This window comes from Abrus precatorius, unplaced genomic scaffold (assembly GCF_003935025.1).
Source record: "Abrus precatorius isolate BTA unplaced genomic scaffold, Abrus_2018 Scaffold8, whole genome shotgun sequence".
In the NCBI taxonomy this organism is placed as follows: Eukaryota; Viridiplantae; Streptophyta; class Magnoliopsida; order Fabales; family Fabaceae; genus Abrus; species Abrus precatorius.
Genome location: NW_020874428.1, coordinates 29,694,381 through 29,718,416, shown reverse-complemented (window position 1 = coordinate 29,718,416; position 24,036 = coordinate 29,694,381). Strand labels below are relative to the sequence as shown.

The 24,036-nt window shown below is 32.1% G+C and overlaps 3 protein-coding genes and 1 non-coding gene across 5 annotated transcripts; 3 read left to right on the top strand and 1 right to left on the bottom strand.

Moving 5' to 3' along the window:
- Positions 1-210: 210 nt before the first annotated feature.
- LOC113847759 (primary amine oxidase-like) lies at positions 211-3,299 on the top strand. The gene is made up of 5 exons (XM_027477026.1): positions 211-1,001; positions 1,115-1,499; positions 1,634-1,747; positions 2,434-2,972; positions 3,101-3,299. The coding sequence occupies exons 1-5, from the start codon at positions 211-213 to the stop codon at positions 3,297-3,299; spliced, it is 2,028 nt and encodes a 675-aa protein (XP_027332827.1).
- Positions 3,300-4,167: 868 nt separating this feature from the next.
- TRNAP-UGG lies at positions 4,168-4,239 on the top strand. The gene has a single exon. It is a non-coding gene; the product is annotated as a tRNA-Pro (tRNA).
- A 232-nt stretch (positions 4,240-4,471) lies between these two features.
- LOC113874657 (membrane protein PM19L) lies at positions 4,472-5,438 on the bottom strand. Its single transcript, XM_027512872.1, has 4 exons — positions 5,304-5,438; positions 4,979-5,198; positions 4,815-4,860; positions 4,472-4,582 (listed from the first exon to the last, which is right to left on the bottom strand). The coding sequence occupies exons 1-4, from the start codon at positions 5,428-5,430 to the stop codon at positions 4,472-4,474; spliced, it is 504 nt and encodes a 167-aa protein (XP_027368673.1). The 5' UTR covers positions 5,431-5,438.
- A 5,945-nt stretch (positions 5,439-11,383) lies between these two features.
- LOC113845804 lies at positions 11,384-23,896 on the top strand. 2 transcript variants are annotated; one of them, XM_027473388.1, is made up of 14 exons: positions 11,384-11,692; positions 12,622-12,703; positions 13,506-13,609; positions 15,480-15,606; positions 16,149-16,243; positions 17,012-17,135; positions 18,250-18,330; positions 19,441-19,539; positions 20,454-20,612; positions 20,707-20,767; positions 20,886-20,956; positions 21,786-21,827; positions 22,814-22,990; positions 23,096-23,896. In XM_027473388.1, the coding sequence occupies exons 1-14, from the start codon at positions 11,655-11,657 to the stop codon at positions 23,633-23,635; spliced, it is 1,800 nt and encodes a 599-aa protein (XP_027329189.1). In that variant the 5' UTR covers positions 11,384-11,654; the 3' UTR covers positions 23,636-23,896. The 2 variants fall into 2 exon arrangements, with proteins under 2 accessions (XP_027329189.1, XP_027329188.1); XM_027473387.1 differs by having other exon boundaries at positions 11,416-11,692; positions 20,880-20,956; positions 23,096-23,863.
- Positions 23,897-24,036: the final 140 nt, after the last annotated feature.

Here is a 24,036-nt window from a genome sequence, read left to right as displayed (position 1 = left end):
AGAATAATATGGGAAAACTAAAGCATATTTTGTTATACGATTGGTAGGGCGGACTAAATAATTGCAGACGCACATGCATAGGAAACAATGTCGGATATAATTCGTTTAAAATAATAGCGAAAATTGAAGAGCATAGAGTCCATACTCTATTTAAGAGCATTCTGAGAGTTCCCATTCCGCAAAGCAAGCTAGGGTTTGAGCTAGCTAGCAATGGCTTCCACCATGAAGTTCACCCTTTTCTCTGTGCTCACACTCCTCTCCCTCCAAGCAGTAGTCTCCATTACCCCAGTACTGCAGCTTCAACATCCACTAGACCCTTTAACCCCACAAGAGATAACTCTTGTCCAAACCATAGTCGTAAACAAGTACCCCACCTCAAAGAATAGACTGAACTTCCACTACATTGCCCTAGATGAACCAGAAAAGGATGCCATCCTCAGATGGGAATCCACCAAACCAAATATTGTAACAGTCCCTCGCAAAGCCTTCGTCATTACTATTATCAATAGCCAAACCCACGAGATCTTAATTGATCTAAGGGCTAGGCGCATTCTCTCTGACAATGTTCACACCGGGAGTGGTTTCCCTACCCTATCCGTTGAGGAGCAAAACGTTGCCATAGAACTGCCAATGAAATATGGTCCATTCATTGATTCAGTGAAGAAGAGAGGGTTGAACCTCTCTGAGGTGGTGTGCTCTACTTTCACCATGGGGTGGTTTGGAGAAGTGAAGAATAGGAGGACAGTGAGGGTGGAATGTTTCATGAAAGAAAGCACTCCCAATATATGGGTGAGGCCTATTAGTGGACTCACAATAGTGGTTGATCTCGAGTTGATGAAGATTGTTGAGTACCATGACGGTGGTATTATTCCAGTGCCAACAGCCGAAAAGACTGAATACCGACTTTCGCATCAGAACCCACCATTCGGTCCAAAACAGCAGAGTCTTGCAACCCATCAACCAGAGGGTTCAGGGATCAATATCACTGGTCACAGTGTTAGGTAACGTTCTTTCTCATTTATTTGCTTTGTTATCTTGTTGCATTCGGTAATGTGCTCTGTTGTATTTCTCACTGCATTGGCCATGCATGGTTTGATATTTTGTGTTTGTTCAGCTGGGCCAACTGGAAGTTCCATATAGGATTTGATCCACGAGCTGGGCTTGTAATATCTCTTGCATCCATTTATGATTTGGAGAAGCACAAGTCCCGTCGAGTATTATACAAAGGCTACATTTCTGAGCTTTTCGTGCCATATCAAGACCCAACAGATGATTTTTACTATAAGACTTTCTTTGATTCTGGAGAGTTTGGGTTTGGTCTCTCTACGGTCTCATTGGTACCCAACCGAGATTGCCCATCTAATGCTAAGTTCTTAGATGTATATGTTCACAACGCCGATGGTAGTCCAAGACTCATTGAGAAAGCAGTCTGTGTGTTTGAACAATATGGCAATATCATGTGGCGTCACACCGAAGCTGGCATTCCCACTATGAAACCGGTAAAATTCCTTACTACACGTGGGAATTAATATGATCTCTTATTCAATTATCACATCCCACGTTCGTTTTTTATTTTATTATTTTCATTGTAATTTTTTCCGCGAATAAACTTTTTTAACATGACTTTTGACAGTTCGAAGAATCTAGAACGGAAGTCAACTTAGTTGTAAGGACTGTTGTTACTGTCGGCAACTACGATAATATTATAGATTGGGAGTTTAAAGCAAGTGGCTCGATCAAGCCCGCGGTATGTATACTATTTTTTTTCGTTTTTCTTTTAATATATGGTTCTTGCAACAATATGCTATTATTTCTTTTTTCATCAACAATATATATGCAGAGAGAGACTATAAAAGTAGGCCGAAATTTTGTAATTAAATAATTTTCGATGTTATTGAGATAATATTTAACACTTTTTAAGCGATATCACACAAAATTTATATCAAATTCTTTAGGTTATTATCATTAAATTTTAATAATAAAATAATAACATATGAATATTTTTAAATTATCTATATCTATATTTTATAGAAGTTATTTAATGTTAAACTAAAAAACCATTTATGAATTATCATTTAATTTAAGAACTCAATAATAAAAAATTTATCCTGTACTCAACTTTAAATTGTTTTATTCATGGGTATGGTCTAGCAAAAATTGTATTTTTCTTGCGAATACGCAGTATAATGCTGCATAAACAATTTTTACTTTTTTAGACTGGCCCAAGGCGTGGGCCCCATGTGGTCTAGTCCCAAACCTCAAAGTACTATGCCACCATGATTACTTGAACTGTACGTACTGGATGATTTTTCGATATTGATGTAAAAAATTCCAAATTTGATTTTTTTATAACCCAAATTCAAAATTTTAAAATTAGTACCATTTAATAATTAAGTAACGTGTTTTAGAAACATTCTTTGTATGCTTCAACAGATAGCACTGTCGGGTATATTGGAAGTAAAGGGAGTGGATATTAAGCATAAGAATGAGATTAAGAGTGACCAACATGGTACCTTGGTATCAACAAATAGCATTGGTGTTTATCATGACCACTTCTACATTTACCATCTTGACCTTGATATTGATGGACAAGAAAACTCTTTTGAGAAGACCAATTTGAAGACTGTAAGAGTCACAGATGGAAGTTCAAAGAGAAAGAGCTACTGGACAGTTGAGACTGAAACTGCTAATACTGAATCCGATGCAAAGATCATACTTGGGTCAAGCCCATCTGAGCTTTCAGTGGTAAATCCTAACAAAAAAACGGCTGTTGGAAATGATGTTGGATACCGTTTGATTCCAGCAATCCCAGCTCATCCTCTTTTAACGGAAGATGATTATCCACAAATTCGTGGTGCTTTTACCAATTATAATGTGTGGGTCACCCCTTACAATAGGAATGAGAGATGGGCTGGTGGGCTCTATGTTGATCACACCATTGGAGATGATAATTTAGCTGTTTGGACCAAAAAGTAAGATAAATTCTTCTTCTTTCATGGACTTGAAGTTAATTTTGAACTTCCAAAATATAATTTTTTAGGTCTTGACATTGTCCGATTGATGTTACCAACTTACATTTTGAATTGGAAAAAAATTTCAGGAATAGGGACATTAAGAACAAAGACATTGTGCTGTGGCACGTAGTTGGAATTCATCATGTTCCAGCCCAGGAAGACTTCCCGATAATGCCATTATTGAGCACTGCATTTGAGCTAAGGCCAACCAATTTTTTTGAGAGGAATCCAGTCCTTAACACCCTTTCTCCAGAGGATGGTAAATGGGTGGGTTGCCCCAAGTGAAACAAGCCATGCTGTTAGATTTGCATTAGCATGCGCCTATTTGCACGTTACTCCGAGTCTAATGCAACCACGTTGCTGTCTGGGAAGTGTGAAATGTTGTTTTTAGTTTACTGCATGTCGTAGAATAAAGATGAAATGTATCGCTGCCCAACCAATTTTATTATATCAATGAGAATTAAGTTTGCCTTCTGTTTACCCTCGTGTTTACTTTGTTCCTTAATTAACTTCATATGTTTAGCTAGTTATATTATTATAAAGCATTTATTTCATTATTTTAATTTTTATATAAAATTGTCGTTGGTAATTACTTTTTAATAATTAAAAAGTTAAAAAGAGTAATTATAACTCTTAATACATATTTTGAAGGGCATTTTATACCGAAAATCTTCTTCTTTAAATAATTTTTCACTATTTCTTAGTGCTTATATTTATTCTAGTTTATCTTTTCACTATGTATTCGTTTATTATAACACTTATTTTTAAACATTTCAAAACCATAAACAAGTTTCATAAATTTTACATCATCTTTTTAATTTGCTCTCAGTTGTTTTGTTTCATCTTAATCAAAGACTCGGGAATTTTTTTCAATTGCTTATGAATTTCATCCGATCAATATTTAGTCTCGCTTTGAGTGGTCCAAGTTTGTTTTATTTAATATCTTTCGATATCACATCCCATGTATATCTTAAAAAACGACATGATTGTTTCGTAAATTGAGTATAAGTTAGTATGTTCATTTTTTATATATAAAAAAAAATTTGTTGCTCAGAAACAGATTTTTGACGTGATTAACAGAAATCACCTATTAAGATTAAAAAAAAAAAACACATTGTTCAGTACGCTGATTCCAATTGAAAAGGAACATCTTGGGCATTTGGTCTAGTGGTATGATTCTTGCTTTGGGTGCGAGAGGTCCCGAGTTCGATTCTCGGAATGCCCCTTTTGTTTTTTTACTTCTTTTTAAAGAAGCATTTCTGAATAAGCGCCTTCAACTCATATGATTTTTAAAAGAGTTACAATTAATTATTGAATTTAACTTTGATACATATCTCAATGAAATTCTCAATCATTCTCATATTCACAAATGAAATAAACGAAACAAATTGAAAAATAGAACAAGATATAATTCTTCCTGGAAGGGAGTATTCATACATGCCACGAGAAACTGAAACTCATACTCTTCCAATTCTTGGCGGAATAATTTCCGAAATCCCAACATGGATAACTCCTGTGCATAACAGCTGTGTTGCGCTTACTATTATAGTGATCGTTTCTAAGGTGCGCTGGGGAAAAAAAGGAAAAAATAATGAATATTTTCTTTATGATCCAATACGCAGCTACTCTGCTCTATTTTAAACTTTTTTGTAACTAATAAGTAAAAGCTTGTTAGTAACCAAACAGGCAGTCCTTAAAAAATAAAGCTGGACTCTTGACAATAGTTGAGTAATTAGTTATTGTCGACGATGGTCACTTTCTCAATTACAATTGGAATTCTAACAATGATGCAAAGCTTACCAGGTTTGAATCCGTCCAGCCAAGTTCAATCTCTTTGCATGCAAATCTGCATGAAAAGAAGCAGTAGTCATGTATCATTTAATGTGTCTTGTTACAATAAATGGTAGAGAAATTTGATGCAAAAAAAAATTAATATGAAAAGGAAAATGGAGGATAAGGCTTACCCCATGGCTAGTAGAGTGAGTGCCCATGTAGTCAATGAAGACATGGCTGCTGCATGTATGTTGGGAGCATTCCATTGGAAAATGTTATGCAATCCAGTGAGTGAGGTGGTGCACCCCACAACACCCACAATGAGAGAGAATATTATGAAGAAACCAGTTGTCATGTTTCCCATTGGGAAGTATATTGGAAATATGTGAACAGGAAGGGACAAAACAGATGCTGCAAATGCACACCCAAGTCAACAAACCATATGATTCAAGTTGAAAGCATCGCTTTTTATCTATTAATTTGATTATTTTTGTGATGAAAAACCACTCCAATTACCTGTTTCACCAGATCTTTGAATCCCATGATTCACTGCCCAAGAAGCAATTACAAGCACAATGAAGTATAACACTAGATTCAGTGTCAATAGGATGAAGGCCACTGATTTGGATCCTCCAGAAGCCATATGCCCCTCGAACCTCAAACCTCAAAAAATTAAAGCAAAACCTGTACTTGGTTGTCCTTGTGGAGCTTGAATGTTGACATATATAAGCCAAGTCTAGTTACCTGAATATTGATTACTAGGAAAGGTTGTCCAGCAATATGGTTCTTCTTTGCTGTCACCATTGAAAAGAAGTTTCTTCAATGCAAAGGAATGGTTTGTATTCTTTGATCATTATCTGGTTTGCCCCATGAAGGGGAAAGGAATTCCCTTTCCTATAATATCCTGTGAGCATATTGAGGTAGCATAGAGGGGGCAAAAAAGCTTTATCTATTTAGATCATTGATAAATGCTTTTACCGGGAATCAATATCCCACTTTAAGTATAGATCAAACAAAAAGTGAAGATAATCCATGTTCATCGTACAGTCTGAAGATTATAAGTTTTATTGAGTTGAGATTAAACAAAAAGTAGTAATTGAAATTTTGAATGCCTTCTACTTCTGAGGTATATAAAACATCTGTCAGTTACTTTGAGGAAACAAGAAATCTGCGGGAAACAACGAGTACATAAATCAGATGTGTGCATTAGATGAAAGAATAAATGGAGTACAAAACTCAAGTGCATTACATTAAATATTTTGTGTGTGTTTTTAATTTAAGGCTTAATTAAGATTTTGTTTTGGTAATTAGAGTTATAAAATTCGACATTATCTTAACATTAGTTATTATGATAAAGTCCTAATTTGAGTTTTAAAAAATGGTATCAAAATCACATAAAAATTCAACACTATCGTATGATTAGTGAAATAAATAAAGATTTAATTAGAGGATAAAATATATATTAAATTTTAAATACCCATTTAATAAAATATCTTGTTAATAAAAATATTAATTAAGAAAGTAAGATTAAAATATTATAAAATATGATAAAAATATAAGATTAACATTAAGTACTAAACTTTCTCAATTTTTTTATTTTTAATTCTTAAATTTATATTATAGTGTATTGAAAAAACGTGGAAAGACAATCTTAAATTTTTATTTTATGTTTTCATAGTGAGGTATCTCTCTCGTTCCCTTCCTCCTCTCACTCTGTTAAAGAAAGGGATCTCTATTCGACCTTGCATTTACAACGCTAGAAAGAAATTCTTTTTAGGGATGTTTTGCATAAATATTCTCATAGTAACCTCGTCAAGTTGACCCATCTTTTCTTCAAAATGGAAGAAGCCATATTCTGAAGTTTGTTCTCTTGTCGCCAAATTTCGACATTCCTATTAGCACCAATTACTTTAATAATCGGTACTCTTAATTTCACAAATTATCTTATTTTTATAAAAAAAAAGTGAAAAAATTAGTCCCACATACTTTGAATATTTTTTTAATAGAAAGAATATATACTTCAAAAGTGTTTTTTTTTTTTCACATTCATAATATCACCCATGTAGTTACAACAGTTAATTTTATAATCACTAAAGTAATTGTCTCCATTTTTGTTCTTCCAAGGAATTATATAAATTTAGAAAAACACTTACATCCTTTCTTTGATCGAGTGAAAAGAGAAAGAAATTGAGTATTCAACACGAGAAGGATAATTTGACCGAAAAAATGAGAATGATAAAAAAGTTGGATTGTCTTTTGATTATTTGTTAATTATATTTTTTTAAATTAATATATTTGTTATTTAATCTTATTAATGACATGGCATTCTTTCATTATTGATCCATTCTAAAATATGTCAAATTTTCATTCTATTTAAACTATTTAGTATATATTTTTTTAAAAAAGTTTATTTATAAATACACAACAAACTCGCTAGCTTATTTGATTTTAATTAATAAAGTTATTATAAATGTAGTAAAAAATCATATATTTTCACCGAAACAATTTTTATAGTTAAAAATTAGAGCTTAAAAAAGTATATTGAATGTTTATGGAAAAGAAAAATTATAAATCATTGAACTAAATGGGCCAGAAAAATGTAATCATAGCCAGCGCGAGTTGCGTGTTTTTTAAAACCAGCCCGCAAATGAAAGTAGTCAGAGGGCCATTACCCACTATTTTTCGTTCTTATGACAAAAGCATTAGAACTAAGAAATAGCAGATGATAGTGATACTAATGGGATTCCTATCATGTGATGAAAAAGTAAATTAAGTTGATTTTGTTGCTGTCATGATTAGCTGCATGATACTTGACACTAAACCCTTTTTGTTTTTTTCCCCACCCATTGCCCCAACATAGCTTCACAAATGGTTGATCCATTGAGACCATTACGTGCCTCAAATACCCTTTTACAAGCATGGTTTGGTTCCTACTACTCCATCTAACTCAACTTAATACCAACTTAGTAATAGAAAAATCAATTAATTACTGTTGCTGCTGATAAATTAAACCTCAGGATATGTACTTTCCATATATGGAGTTATAGAAATATACCCAAAACTGTTGCGTGTCTTGCTTTCGCTATCCTCTCATCTTGTGTATATGGGAATATGAAACTGTTTATTGAGCCACCACGTTTATACGTTATGGGAAAAAAAAAACTTATATTTTTTTATATGTTAAATCGTCAAATATATGCTAGTACTATTTGAATCTCTACTGCATTATTGTTATGATTAGTTTTATTTTAATTAAAATTTAACATTTTTAGTATTGGATAAAGGACGTATTTTGAGTTTTTTAAATTATTTTTTCTAAATTTTTAACTCATTTTACTCAAACCGATAAAGTCAAGTAAAATTATTATGAGATAAAGTTTTTTAATGCAATTTTTGTATATATTTAAATTGAATATTTGTCAAATAACTTACAAATACGTGGATTCATACTGGGTTGAGTAGTTTGGAGAGTAGAAGCAGTGGTTGATGAAGTGAGGAACCTGTGTCAGAGGAAATGGCAATGGTGAAGGAAGTAATCAGTACTCAGTATTCTTGGTTGGAAATATGATCATTGACCAGTCTAAGAATTGGAATGGATTCTCATCATTAACGTGTCAGACATGTTAGAAATTCAGTACCATGCATTTACTACCGTTAGTACGGATTTTTATTTTTTTTTAATTTAGTTCAAGTAATAACGATGAATTTATGTTATTTGAGTGTCACATTTGTAAAATATGAACTCAGTTCATGATTTGTGAAAATTTAGGTTTTTATCTATATTTTGAATTTTTTAAATTATAAGTATTTTTTATTGAAGGTAATTATGATTAAATTAAATAAAACTATTATGAACAAAAAGTTATTTTAAAAATTTAATTAAAATTAGTATGTATTTAAATACACATTTTAATTAATTTTTTAATAATTTTTAAAAAATGATAATTTTTATTTTAATAAAACATTATTAAATATATATATATATATTATTAAATTATATTAAACAATAATTAAAATAAATTTATTCAAAAATTATTTTAAACAGTGGTTAACTCATCTATTACTAGCTATAACTTTATAAGATATATAATATGATTTTTCTTTATTATTAGACTTTTAAGTATTGTTATATTTTTTATTTGGTGGAGTGAAAGATAAATATTGTAATTTTTTAAATTGTAAAAATATGTTATTTTTTAATATACATTTTCTAATTTTTAATTATTTTTCTCTATTTTTTGGAAATAACATTTAATCACTCTTAATTGTTCAGTAAAATTACACCTTGGTCAAAATAAATAAAATTAAATATTTTTAATTATTTTGAACATATATTTACTTACTATTAACACTAATAATAATTATTAATTTATCAGTGTTATTGTCATTGTTAATGTGGATGAATGCGTATTTTTAATTTTACCATTTTCTTATTTCATCATTGTTATTGTATGTATCAAAATTTTATATTTAAACTGAATAATTTTATTATTGACTGTCTTTAATTAATTTAAACATATTAAAATTCAACTTAAAACTATATTTTTATGTTCAAATATTTTATAAATTTCAAATATAAGAATTATGATTTAAAGTGGATTTTTCCTTATATTTTAAAGAAGAATGCGACAACACACTTTCTCCCACTATTTTAGTCTCCTTCAAGAAGCATAGTCACTGTGAGCTCTTCCATCGTTCGTCCTCTGTATGCTATTAAAAAAAAGAGCTACTTTTTCTCGTCTGAGACGTATTTTTTGGACAGAGAACTAAAAATCATGGGTCCCACTGCAGAAAAATAAAAGTTCCTTCATTGTCGAAGATTTTGGCAAGAGAATTTTCTTCTTAATAACTTTTCCAATATTTTTATAAGGTAACCTTTTCACACTATTTTTTTAATACAAATTTGCTCAATTTCACAGGAAAACTTTGTACTTACCCTCTCTTCCTTTCTCCTTCTTCTTTCCTCTTCTCATTTTTCTATTTAATTAGATAAGTAAATAAATAATTTTTTACTCTCAATCTAAGAAACTTCAAAATCCACCTTTTTTACATTTTTCCTTTTATTATCTTTTTTTACTCTATTTCACTAAGCTTTACCACATTATAAAAGTTGACTCTGCATGTAAAGTCACTATTTGATTTTTCTTGAGAATCTGGACATTATAAATAAAAGGTAAGTAATTGTTAACGAATGTATGCTACAATGTTAACAGGAAAAACGCAGTATATACTCTTTATATTTTATATATAATAAAAAAATATTATATATTTTGCATTCTTAATTTAAAGGACACCTGTCACCACAGTTATATTTAGTCATGAATTTTATAGTATATCTTTACGACACGTCCAAAAGGCAATGGAGTGGAAGTAGGAACCATGTCTGTGCTGGGTATGTCGGTTCAGTGGCACCAAGAAATATTGTGGAATGGTGGGTAACACTTAACATCAACACCAAGTGCATTTGGTCATTATCAATTACTTCTCAGCAATCCAATTAATTTGCGTAATTTATTTATTTATTTCGTAATAAATGAAAAAATATAATATAAACTGACATGTTAACAAAACAATGATATTAAAACAGGTAAAAGGACATTCATTTAGAGTATGTTTATAAATAAATGTTGAAGAAAACTACTTGAGTTGTGTGGTACAGAGTGAAGTGAAGCCCTTGGACCTGCACAGTGCAGTTGAAAATGAGAAGGAAGAGAATGATGATGGTTCATATGTGAAACTCTGTATGAGATTCTCACGTGCAAATGAGTGAAGATGGCGATGTCAACATGCGAGAGCGGTTCACTCCGTCAACACTACCACGGCATCGGCACCTTTATCCACTTGGAAGTTTCGCACGTAGCAGCCAGGCGTCGACGAGGCTTCGTTTGGTTGTTGCCAACCATGTTTTTGGCCTGTTTTGTTGTTTTCTTTCACAATAAAATAGAAATACTTATATTATGTTCTTCCTAATAAATATTCTAATATTTCTTCCTCCATTTTTAAATTATTATCTTTTGAAGGCTATATACATAATTTTTTCAAATTATTAACCAACCAACTAAAATGTTTTTGAATATTTTCATTTAATTTGATTAAATAAAACAATTTTAAATTTATTATTCATGCAAATATTAAATGAGAACGCGATTACATTTTCTTATGAAATCTTAAATTTATAAAATATTAAATTTCATGATGAGATAGGATAATATTTTCTAATTTTTTCATTTTTAATATTTTAATTAATAATTTAGAAATTATTTAAATAAGTTACACTACAAAAATTGATATTAATAATTAATATCAATTATCAGGATAAAGTTTTAGTTTTGATTAAAAATAGCATAAAATTATTTAATGAATTATATTTAAATTTTACATAAGTTTTTATTAGAATAATGGTTTTTAATTAAAATTAATTATTCTATTAAAACAGAATATTTTGTATAAATGATAAATTTTTAATGAATTTTTTATTAAGGAAATGATTAACAAAATTGTTATATATAATAATTTAATTTAAGTCACTCTAGGTAAACTTGAAAAGGAAAAAACTACTAACATATATATATATATATATATATAATATGCGACGTGCGGGATTGCTTTTTCAGTTTTTCAAGAAAAGAAGCACACAGACCCACCACAAGCCACAAAACGAAGGCCTCTTCTTCTCCTCTGTTTTTTCTTTACTTCTTTGTCTGATAAAACTGTCATCAACCCCCTCCTCTTACCACTCTCTCTTCCCCTTCCTACTTCTTTTTTCCTTTCATTTTTTCTTTTTCTTTTCCTTACAAATATTTAATATATAAATAATTGATATGTGTTGAAAAGAACTGAAAGATTCCGTCTTGATCGTTTGAATCTATGGAACAGCTTGTCAACTTCATCATCCGCCCTCCAAGGTATCAAATTTTCTCCTTCTTACTATCCCCTTCTCTTTCTTGAAATATCTTTTGCATCAAAGTATTGTCTTTCTCTCCCTCTTTTCTTTCAAATTTCCCAGATGGGTACCTGTTTATGCTTGGGATTGTTCAGTTGGAATAGGGTGGAATTCGATTCAAAGTTTTGATTTTTAGTCTGCAAAGCCTCAACTCAGCTTGTCGCTATTGAATTTTAGTTTCGTTGTGAATCTTTCCAAGTCTTCTTTTTCAAAAGGGAATAACTAAAGCAGATGCAAGTTGATTCATAATTTTACTTCCTTATCATTTTAAACAAAACGTTTTCTCTTTTGGAGTTATCACATCATGTTAACTTGTTTTACTGTTTGTTTGGTTGGAAATTTGAGATCTATTTTTAAGCTACCTTGGGATGCTCTTTGTCACCTGATATTCAGGTGTTAGATTTTCATTCTTCCAGCAATAAAGGTCTCATTTAAATAATTTTAGCTTATTTTGTTATTGACTGGTTATTTATGCTTGATGTTCAATTCCTTATTGCTTTTTGTATTCTGAAAGTGAGATCTATAAAATTTGTTCTTGCTAAAAACAGAGATCCGAAAGCAAAGCAGACATTGCTGTCAATATATATATATATATATATTTTTCAAGAGTTAAAATTAAAAGGCACATCCTTGCAATTTTTTATGATATTAGTGGAAGCCCAGTTGCAATATAGACCTTGATACAGCATTATCCATGTTATACACTCGTATACTGTCTGCCTATCGCAGAATAGCTATGGACTTCCACTTCAAGCCATTTCTCTGCAATTATGGCGCTAAGATGAATTAACTTATATTATCTACATGCCTCACTGAACTTTGCACTATTTTCATTTCAAATTTAACTTCCAACTTTAAATTATTGTGACCACATATGTTATTTGGATGCAGAGCTGAATATGATCCCAAAAGTGATTTATTGGAACGGGAGTTCATGCTGAAAGGGAAATGGTATCAACGGAAGGATGTAGAGGTAAGATTAAAAAAAATATAATTCAGTATGCTAGCAAAGTTTTTTTTAGCATTGGCTATGTGGAAATGCATTCAAAAAAAGTTTTTATCTTATGTCATAGTTCATCAGTAACAGATTTATAAATCTGAACCTCCAATCGCTGTCTTCGTTGTCTTTTTATTCTTCTTCTTCTTCTTTTTAATAATTTTTTTATTAGTTTCCTAAGTGATCACCATCAATAGACAACATTAGTGGTAAAAGAGAGATCAATTCTGTGGGTCACCATTGACTTCAATGAGGATTATGAACTACAAAATTTGTGCAGAGCCACTAAATTTGAGTGTGAATTTGATATTGACACATACCCAGGAAAACATGTCGATGATATGGTTAACCCTGATTCTAATTATGAAGCCACAGCTTTTATGTTGCACGAAATACAGTTTTGAAATTTGTTTCATCCCTCAGTTTTTTTTTTCTCTTCTGGAAATTTGCCACAAGAAGTTTTTCTTACCTATAATGCCAACATCGATGCATGGGTTAGTTAACATTTAAAAGTGAAACTATAGTAGGATGAGAAAAATAGAATTAAAATTCTATTTTGGAAGATTTATTTTTCAACTGAGCTTTTATCTTTAATGTAGAATACTCCAGGTAATGTTCGCACATAAAGTGTATGTATGTGATGTTCTAAAAATTCTTTTCTTGTCAATTTCACTTTTTCCCCCTTCCTGGGCCTTTTCTTTAAACTAAGTCATGCTTTATCTATATTTATTGAAAACCTGCATGGTTAGCCTGTCATGTAAGATATTATATTCTGCAGATAAAAAATAGTCGGGGTGATGCTCTTCAATGCAGCCATTACATGCCTATAGTCAGTCCTGAAGGAAAGCCTCTGCCATGTGTAATATATTGTCATGGAAACAGGTGAGTGTGCGACTATGCAAGCAAGCCATTGTCTGACAAAGTTCCATTGAAACTATAGAAGTTTTCTTCTGGAAATTTTAGACTCTCCTTTCAAGATTGTTTGTTTTCCTTTTATTTTCTTTTTCTTCTTTTACCTCAAAAAGGTCTGCACAATCATTTTGTCTGTTAGTGACTTAATGTTTTATCGTTGCTACTTGAATTTTTTTTACTCATTATGATAATTTGATTGATTAATACTTGCACAACAGCTAATTTGTTTGTACATTTTCTACTAGGGTACTATAAAACTTATAATTAGAAGTTAACTTGCATTCATAATATATTAATCCCTTTCTTTTCAGTTATTGTATTTTTTTATTCTGTATAGTATACTTGCGATAGGTTTGACTAGTTGATTATATTGTATAAGATTTGCTGTATTTTCACGTTACAATGGTAATTTTATAATTTTGATTATACTGTATTTGACTAACAACAATATACTCCTGCATTATTCCTTTGTGCATAAGAAAAGATATTGTAGTCTGTACTCTGAAGATGATCCTATATTAAGTTAAAAGATAAGAAATGATAAATTGATGGGAACCAAGAGTTAGGATCAGTTTTGACAATTGTTGTATAAAAATGGATTTCATGAAGACAATAACTGTCATTTTGGCAGTAATGGGGGGAGAAAGCATTGTCCATTGTGGTCAAAATCATGATCAAACTTGTAGGATTGCACGATTCTATGGGTTTCATTGCCCTCTCTTTGCTGGATCACACCTGGGATCACAACTTTGTCTGATACAGTAAAATTGCTGAACATTCTCCAACACTGTAGGATCGGTTTGATCATAGCGCAATTGCTGATCATACTTGCAACATTGTAGGATCTGCAAACTTTCCTGATCTGGACATGTTTGTAGCAGCTAGGTTCATGGGTCATGTTTTGCAACCTATCTTGCAAAAAGCCCACAAATCCTCACCCAAATTAACCATAATCTCTCCCACCTTCTCAATTCTCTCACTTGCAGTATCTCTTTGCCTCATTCCTTCCTTGTTCGTGCTTCACAGAGAGGTGTTTGAAGTTTCTGCCTCTGGGCCTCTGTTTGTGTTCTGCCACCATCAGTCATCTCTTTGGTTTTGAACAGCCATTTTTGCTTCTGCATTTGGATTTTGCAAGCTTTCAAGTTCTGGTCTGGTTGGTGTTAGGTCTGTATGAGTTCTACTAATGCCAGTCGAAGAAATTCCACATTCTTTTTGTTTTGTTTTTTGGTTATTGAAACCCACAGATTGGGCCCTTTGGGCCTTCTTTTGGGATACGTGATTTTTGGATAGATTTCTATGTCCTGTTTTTTTTTTCCCCTTGTTATAATTGGTATCAAATATAAAGAAGACAGAAATATAAAAAATACAATGACTGTAAAATCAATATTAAAATTCTCATTTGAATTTTAATGGTATTATTACATGCATTGATTAAATATATTATCATATTTTTATTTTAAAATATTTTATTTTTTTGGTATGATTTTATGATCCATGTTACAATGACATGATTCACGATCTTTCACCCATTTCCCAATCTTAGGTAGAATCTCAATTTTGCCAACATCTTTCTACCGTCTAGAAACTATGTAGTCTTGTTAGTTTTGATGAATTGTAATGTGATCTGCCTAGCTTGCTTTTATTTTCTTATTCTGAGTTTTGAACATCAATTCTGTACAAAAATTTACAGTTCCAACTTTAATTGTAAAATTTAGATACTTCGTAAATTATACTGTGTTCCATAACATTCTTTGCTGGTGTATGTTTGTTTTGTGTTGTGTAGTTTATAGATTTTAATTTTATAGGTTCATGCTGACTGAGTGTAATGTTTATCTGACAGTGGATGTAGGGCTGATGCCAGTGAAGCTGCTATAATTTTACTTCCCTCAAATATTACAGTCTTTACTCTCGATTTCTCGGGATCTGGAATTTCTGGAGGGGAGCATGTCACTCTAGGCTGGAATGAGGTATGTTCTGTCTCAATAACCTTTTAAAAAAAATCATATTTGACTGTTTCATTATAGATATAGCTTAGTTTTATTATTGTGTCATTTATCCACTCTCATGGGGAGCAGTAATTTTTCTCTATCTTTTTCCTGTCATTATTACAAGTGAATGTGAGTAGGGCCTTAAATGGAAGAGCTATTTGACAATTTCAAAGCTTTTTTTCTTCTTTCTGCGATCTTGTATGTTGATTGGGTACAATACGCATTAGCAAACCTTGCTAAAGATAGCTTCAAGAACTTGCGTACTGTTGTTTTTGAGAAGTTTGATCCAAAATTATTAGTCCAAATTAAATACAGTAATATATTTGAGTACTATGTCTGTATCATCAGTGCAAAGTTTGAAACCTGTCATATGCTTGGACAGGACAATTATCTTCTATCATAGTCGATCATGAAATGTTGATTTTTTTCTGTGCTTGAAGTTTGTGTGCACATTACTACCTTCTTCTTTGTTGTCATTCTTCATTATGAAATTATTTGTTTCATGTCTTGACTGTTCTCAGAAGGATGATCTGAGGGCTGTGGTCAATTATCTGCGGGATGATGGAAATGTCACTTTGATTGGCTTGTGGGGTCGCTCAATGGGAGCTGTAACTAGGTAGGTCTTCATGATTCACTTTTTCCTTTGGGCTTGCATTTGGAATGAGGTTTAGAAAAGCTTTGCTAGTTAAAATAGAGTTGTGTAGCACTGTAGCAAGACTTTGCAATTTGTTTTGCAATTACTCTGTTCCTGCTGTACATTGAAATAATCTAGGAGATGCTGTTTTGAGTTTTTTCGGCAGCACAAGCAAACTCATTAAATCGTGTGTGAAATTGTGACTGAATTAGCATAAAAGGACCATATTATGTGCCATATACTAAATAAAAAATTAATCACAGGCCTTATACTTGTGTCATTATTTTGTCTTAAAAAAATGTATTTGGTTAAATTAAAAACAAAAAATTGGCTTGATCAATTCTCCATTGTTTTTCTTTTCTTTTCCAATTTTCTAGGTTGTCTAAACTGGTGATCTTTCTATCTAGTTCACCGTTTTTTAGGTTAATTCAACTGATTCAGTCCCTTTGTTATCAATGAACCTTATCACTGTTTTTAACCTCAAGATGAATGGATGACCTGAAAACATTTTCATGTTGATTGAACTAGGAAAGTAGTTAGCAGTTCTGTATTTGTGTAGGCTTGTAGAAAACAATTCTCTTTTTTCTGCCATAGAAAATCATGTATATGTTTATTCCCATCTGAATTAAATGTTTCTCCTCATTAAGTGTATTCAATATGTGTACTCTGATTATATAGCCATTCACACTTACCATTTTGGCTAATGCATATGGCTTTTCTTCAAACCATTAATGATGTTATTGCTTGCAGCCTTATGTATGGAGCTGAGGATCCTTCAATTGCAGGGATGGTTTTGGACAGCCCCTTTTCTGATTTGGTTGATTTGATGATGGAACTTGTAGATACATATAAAGTTCGTCTGCCAAAGTTCACAGTGAGTATATTATATTAATTTTTGGGTGAAAATTGGAACACCTTTTATACAGAGATAATTTATCTTAACTTTTGAATTTATAGTCTCAGTTAATAGTTTATTGCTGTTCATATGGTGGTTATTGGAACTATCTTCGGTCTATGGTGTGTGACATGATATATAGATTATTATAGAGTTCTTTGCAATGGTTTGTATTCAAAATACACCACTGTAGGGTGTGTGTGCGCGCCTCAAAACAAAACCGTTTCTTGTTAGTGTTACTGGATAGTGATTTAGAAATCAGTTATATTAAGCAGTGCAAAAGCTTCAAATTCATGACCCCCCAAAACAATTATTCTGCATCATAAAACTTCATGTCAATGGATGTGCACCATTAAACCAGAAAGCTATTAAAGCTGTGCAAAAATTTGGTCACAAGCTATTAATGACCTTTTATGCAATGTTAGGATAGGACACCTGGTAACTTGTAGGAAATCCCATGACATGCCTAATGTCTTGAAGTTTGTAGAGTGTGGTTGCATTTCCTACTTTCAGTCACTCATACAAACCTTCAATTCATTATGGTAGTTGATTCCATAAATAGTTACCATTTTTGTGAAGTGTGTGGTGAATATCTGAAATTTGCTATGTTTAGATCTTAGAATGGAAAGCTTATCTGAATCTCAAAAGTTAGCTCAGGTGAGGAGGATTGCACAAGCTTTATATGTAGTATTTTGGTTACATTCTTAGCCTATGTGAGGGTTGAGACATCTTAATGCACCCCTTTGTGTCCAAGACAGACCATCTGGAGCATGAAAATTGTAAAATTGGACATTTGTAGTTGGTGCATCATTGAAACTGAATAGGTTTGATACTATATTAGAAAGATGGACGAGGCCTTACCCAACCCAAAACCTAACTCTAGCAGGAAGGATTGTCCAAGACCTTATATGGAGCATTTTGGGCATAGTTTTATTCGATGGGGAACAATTCAACACATAATGAATAGTTCCAATACTTTATATATTTGGCCAACTCTTGATTTAATTCATTACTTTATTTTGTTCTTATCATAAGACAATTTGTCACCATCATTTACTGCTATGCTGATTTTGTTTCATTTTTCTTGTTGCAGGTGAAGTTTGCAATCCAGTACATGCGAAGAACAATCCAAAAGAAGGCTAAATTTGACATAATGGACCTCAATACTATTAAGGTTGTTTATCCTTTTGTTATTGCCTATTTGTTTAACTATTATTTTGTGACAGGTTTTTTAATGAAAGAATTTACTATTACATGCCTGATTATATGAAATGATTGATTAGTTTGACAGAAAAAAAGTGATAAGCTTTACCCTTTTGCCTTTCCTCATGGTAATATTAAGTTAAAGTTTTCATCTGTACCCAATCGTAGTTAACAAATGTTTTTTGTTTTTTAGCATGAACTTGTAGAAATTACATAAATGGGTAATATTTCCTTTTACTGGCAATAGTATTCACTTGTCCGTTAGTCATATAAATCTCCCAAGTCTAAACATGATTTATTTAGTAATTCATAAATTTATTGTCAACAAATTCATGTTAAATTTCTTGTAAATTGAATTGATTAATTGATATTATCATAGGTGGGGAAACTTTTGCTTGTCAATGAATGAAATGTGCTATTTTGATTCAAATTGTACAAAGTTTCAATTAGTTAATGTGTAAAAGAATATATGAAATTTGAAGATTTTTTTTTAGTTGCAAGTGGAGGGGTCTTGCATATTCTGCTTGTCCTTCTTACTTTTTAATTGCTAAACCTGTAATTTGTAGAATTCTAATATAATCGGCTTAAGGACTGTATTTTCAATTTTTTGGTTGTTAATGGCTAAACTTGTGGGACACAGTTCAATTAATTGAGTCCTAAGCTCACATGCAACATGAGAGTTTGTGTTTGAATTTCCGTTGGAAACCTCCAAACAAAAATCCAAACACACCCAAGTGTTTGCACGATACAATTTTTGTTCAAATGATGCAAAACAATATAACAACAACAACAAAGTCTTATCTTACTAAGTAAGGTCAGTACATGGATCAAACAACGCTATTGAGCTCGGTAAAAAACCCAATTGATGATGCAAAACACTCAAAAAGAAAAAATGGTTACATTTGTTTTGTTGTCCTTGAGAGAGGATATATGGATTTGTGAGGCATTCAATAGCATGGAAATCTGTAGAAAATAAATATTTGGTAGTAAATGCAACTTTTTATAACTATTGGGGTGGGAGGTGGGGGAGACAATATAATTGTATTATTATTGGTTCATTCGTTATTTGATTGCATTGCAGGTGGCAAAATCTTGTTTTGTTCCAGCTCTACTAGGGCATGCCATTGATGATGATTTTATACAACCCCATCACTCTGATCGTATATTTGAGGCATACATGGTAAGTGTGAGATTTTTTTTTTAAAATTACAAACGGAATTACGACTGCTTGTTCTGCTGGGTTAGGGTAAGTGTGTATTTGATTCAATTCATTTTGGATAAATAATCGTTCTGTTTATTTTCTTGCTAGCTTCTTTAAAGAGCTCTTTTTTTTAAATGATTCTTTTTCCAAATTATCTAGACCAAGCATGCACCAAGTCCTGGTTGTATCTTATATTCCTTTAAAGCATGTCTGATGCTTTTGAAATTGGTTATCAATTTGAGATTCAAATCACAAATTGTCAAGCTAATTTTTGAATTGTGAATCATAACTTGTATCCAATTGTAAGATTAAGAGACAATGAAAACAACTTCAAATATATCATAAATGATGGTGGAAGAATGACAGAGAGCAATGGAACAACCAAATAGATGGTATGCAGTGAATGGGTGATAAATATGGAATAATCAAATAAGATAAGTTCAGAAGTGTTTCTTCAATTCCTTTTTTATTTAACAATATAAACTTATATGACTTTGCAATTTCTATCATAAGAATTGGAGAGAAGATCAAAAAGAAAAAAGAATGAATTGTGGAATCATGTGATTCGTGTATTGTTGATATCAAATTGCACTAATTTATTCACATATTGTAAGATTTAAAGTCATTTGAAATTCATCATCTGATACAAATCACTAGCTAGCTTAATCACATCAAATCGTACAATTTAAATTGTGAATCATAAGATTCTAATATACTTGTTTCTTTGAAATTTTTGAGGCTGCTTAGACAGGATGCATTTGGTGTCACATGTCTTCTAATTACAATCTATAATTTATGCTATTGAATTTACTCTTTTTTTGTTTTATCTTAAAGGAAGTTTTCATGTCATGCCATTTGGATCTTTAATATTGCTGCATGTTCATGCTTTACAGGGAGACAAAAACATAATTAAATTTGAAGGAGATCATAATTCTCCGCGTCCTCAGTTTTACTTTGATTCCATAAACATATTTTTTCACAATATTTTGCAACCTCCAGAAGATGAGGTTGGGGAATCATTTTTTGACACTGTGAATGATTACTTTGGTAAGGTAAAATCAGCAATGCAACTCACTGGTTCCACCTTGATCAAATTGCAATGTTCCATCTCTTGTACATCTTTGAATATTGACTGTTTTTCCTCAGGATGTTTGGAGATCTGTGCATGAAGTAGGCTACAACAATGAATCATCATCTAAAAACAAAGGCATGACCCAAGTACCTAGTTTCTCTTAACTATTTCTTCTGCATTGGTTTCTATGAGGAGCAGCTCTTGGTAACTTCTCTTTTTTCAAATCCCTTACTTGTTTCATGGATAGATGCAGAACCATCAACAAGCAGTACGGTAGATGCTATTAAGCAGGTCCGTTCAAGACGCCCAATGAGTAGGATGGAGGTTTGTATTTATACGCTCTTATTTTATTGTTAGAATGGCATGCAAATTGGTTTGACTGGGGAAATGTACCTTGTATTTTAAAAATGGTTAAAATATATTTTTGGTTTCTACTCGTGACATTTATTTTTAATTTGATCTTTATCTAAAGAAAGGTTTTTAATTTAGTCCCTATACAAATAATTGTTTTCAATATGGTCTTTACCATTTCAATAATTGTTCTATAATACCTACTATATGTGGGTGTTATAATACCGTGTATTGAAGTTATAATGAAGTGAAGTGTAAAATCCAAATTGAAAATGAGCATCATAAATTGAGACCAGAAGTTTATATTTTTTATCCCATGACATGATAATCATTTTTAATTTGGCACAAACTCAGTGTTATAATGGTTATAGATCATAGGGACGTCATTGACATTGGTTGTTCATTTTGGCAAATGAATTGCTTTTTTTTTCTTAGGAATTTAATTGAAAACGAGTATCATATATACAAGGACCAAAACATGACAATGTCATGTTTATGTAGGGCCCATTAATTTTACTTGTCTTTCACTCTGATAAAATGACATTTTCATGTTCCTTTGTAGCACAAGAGGATCCTGATCCTAAAAAAAAGCTTTAACCCAAAATAGATGGTTGCAAATTGCAAACATTAGGCTAGTGTTTTGCGGGGTTTGCTAAAATATGTATTATTAATAACTGTCAAATGTTTCGCGCATGGCCTGTGAAGATGTAGCCATATGATGATTATGATTTTGATTTTTTTTAAGTTCTTTAATTGTGATGATTTTTGTCCTTGAAGTAATGTATTATATGGCTTTTCCCAGGTTCCATCTGATATTTCAAAAGATGAACATCGTGAACATGAGGTATCTCCCTTTTACGTTATTCCCTTCTTTGTATTATTTTTTTTTATAATTTCTTCTTATGTGTTGTAAATTTTTCCTGTACATATATAAGCATGCATGGCTATGGTTCATTTGTTTTACGCAATAAGATTATGAGCTATCACACTTCACACACTGAGCAGAACATTGGTTGGTGATAACTCAGTGAATATCTAAAACTACCAAATAAGTGTGGGGATTTTCTGTATCAATGTTTAAAATTGTAGTAGATACCCCTCTCTAGGCCCATGGATATGACATGCTGCTGAGATTCATAGGCCTACTGAGGTGTGCTTTCAGTATCAAAATTTTGTGTCAACAGCATTACCCTTTCTAAATTGTTCATTGAACCAGATTTTGGTGTCAGAGAATATCGTATGAAATAATGATTTTATCCATTTTTTCTGCCACACATCACATGCAATGTATGCATGGAATACTTTTTTTATGATATATTGGAACACTTGCAAAAATATATATGATGAGTGGCATATAATACAGATGAAGGGGACTTGCTGGCCTGGTATCCATTTTTCTCTTCCTGAATACTCTAGTTTCTTGTCTTTTCTTTATTATTATTTTTTTTTGAGGGGGGACAGGGTGTTCAGTTTCACTTTTACTAAAACAGAAGAGTTATTCTAAGTTAAGACAGACCTGCCTCTAGCATTTGTTCCTCACTTGTAAGGAAATGTTTTAGCACTTAAAAAGTTTATAAATCAGTTTTTATTTAATTTAAATGTTAAAAAATGGGGAAAATTGTATCTAAATAAAATTTTATTTTCTGTTTTGTAATTTGTACCAATTTGATAGTGTTAAGACTCAAGTACATATTTGATATTCTTTAAGTAAGGTCTTGATTCAAACCTTGTGTATGAAAAAAAAGAAAGAAGTATAATTGAAGTAAGGAAAGTGGAGATTAAACACAGAAATACATTAACCTCACATTTTCCATGATATTCTTTGCCAAGCTCGAAGAGAAGTGTGGTGATCTTTCCCCATCGTCTTCATCAATGATAAGCTTTGAATTGTCAAATGGTGATCCTTTTGGCCCCCATGTTCCAACCACGTTGGATGATGATCAGTATGTCGAATATCAACTAGAAGACCTTGCAGGTTTTCCATCCAGTGCAGAGGAGGAAGAAAGAGTGAGTCAACTTGATGACTTGTACATGGTCTAAATATCTGTTGACATAAATGCAGAGATTGAACATTTGTATTTTATTTACGCTTGATATGTCCATGCTATGCAGATGTTCATGGAAGCAGTGATGGAGTCACTGAAGGACCTGGAATTACGAAATCCACAGACAGAACAACCAACAGCCAGCAGTGTTAGTACCGTATCCGTAGAGCCATCAGATAAACACAGCACAGATGTTTCACAGGAGATTTCTAGGCCTATGGAGACAGAATCCTCTTTAGTCAAAAGCTCTGCCGATTCGAACTCTAAAACCAGTTCCACTACATCAGAAGAATGTGTGCCACTGAAAGGTGAGTCAAATTCCGTTGCATTGAATCATTCCCAAAATGTGGTAGCCGAGCCAAGTCCAGTACCAAGCCTTTCCCCGCAGCTGCCACTAGCACCAGCGGACACATCATCAGTAACCGAGTCTGGCAATGTGGGTGGATCTGCTCCCAGTGATAGTTCTGCAAGATTACAAAGTTCATCAGAGACGGACGTATCACATAATACAAAAGCCACGGTAACAGTTGTTCGGAATCCGGCAGGCCATGCCATGGACGGCTTAATGCGGCGTTGGGATTTCAATTTTTTCAAAAGTAACCGATAGATAAGATGAGAGATTCTCATTATCCATTTGTTAGTTATACATTGTTTCTGTAACTATAAAAAATCATAGTTTGTACGAAAGAAATAGGTTGCTCGTGTGTAAATTTAGTATGTTTAGATTCTTAACAAATCATCCAATATTCTTTGACTGTAAAAGTGAGAATTATCATATTTTGAATTGTTTTGTTTTTATGAATTTAAATGGGAAACAATCTTTTTCCACCTTTGTACTAATCATTGAACAAAGATTGTGGATATTCCTCATCTTTCATGACTAGTATTTGCTGAAACTGCATGATACACTTGACAAGATGTGTGTTTCCCGATTGCATTTTCTTAACTCAGAAGCCTGGTATGGTTATTAACTTAAAGATATTTTTCTTAACTCTAGTACATTGCCAG

Bases quoted from the DNA above. Each gene is read 5' to 3' on its own strand.
- LOC113845804 (XM_027473387.1), top strand. From the start codon at position 11,655: ATGGAACAGCTTGTCAACTTCATCATCCGCCCTCCAAG. The intron at 17,136-18,249 runs GTGAGTATATTA...TTCTTGTTGCAG, and splicing joins TTCGTCTGCCAAAGTTCACA to GTGAAGTTTGCAATCCAGTA. The intron at 18,331-19,440 runs GTTGTTTATCCT...ATTGCATTGCAG, and splicing joins TGGACCTCAATACTATTAAG to GTGGCAAAATCTTGTTTTGT.
- LOC113874657 (XM_027512872.1), bottom strand. From the start codon at position 5,430: ATGGCTTCTGGAGGATCCAAATCAGTGGCCTTCATCCTATTGACACTG. The intron at 4,861-4,978 runs GTAAGCCTTATC...CTTTTCATGCAG, and splicing joins CTCACTCTACTAGCCATGGG to ATTTGCATGCAAAGAGATTG. The intron at 4,583-4,814 runs GTAAGCTTTGCA...TTTTTTCCCCAG, and splicing joins GCTGGACGGATTCAAACCTG to CGCACCTTAGAAACGATCAC.
- LOC113847759 (XM_027477026.1), top strand. From the start codon at position 211: ATGGCTTCCACCATGAAGTTCACCCTTTTCTCTGTGCTCACACTCCTC. The intron at 1,500-1,633 runs GTAAAATTCCTT...GACTTTTGACAG, and splicing joins GCATTCCCACTATGAAACCG to TTCGAAGAATCTAGAACGGA. The intron at 1,748-2,433 runs GTATGTATACTA...ATGCTTCAACAG, and splicing joins GTGGCTCGATCAAGCCCGCG to ATAGCACTGTCGGGTATATT.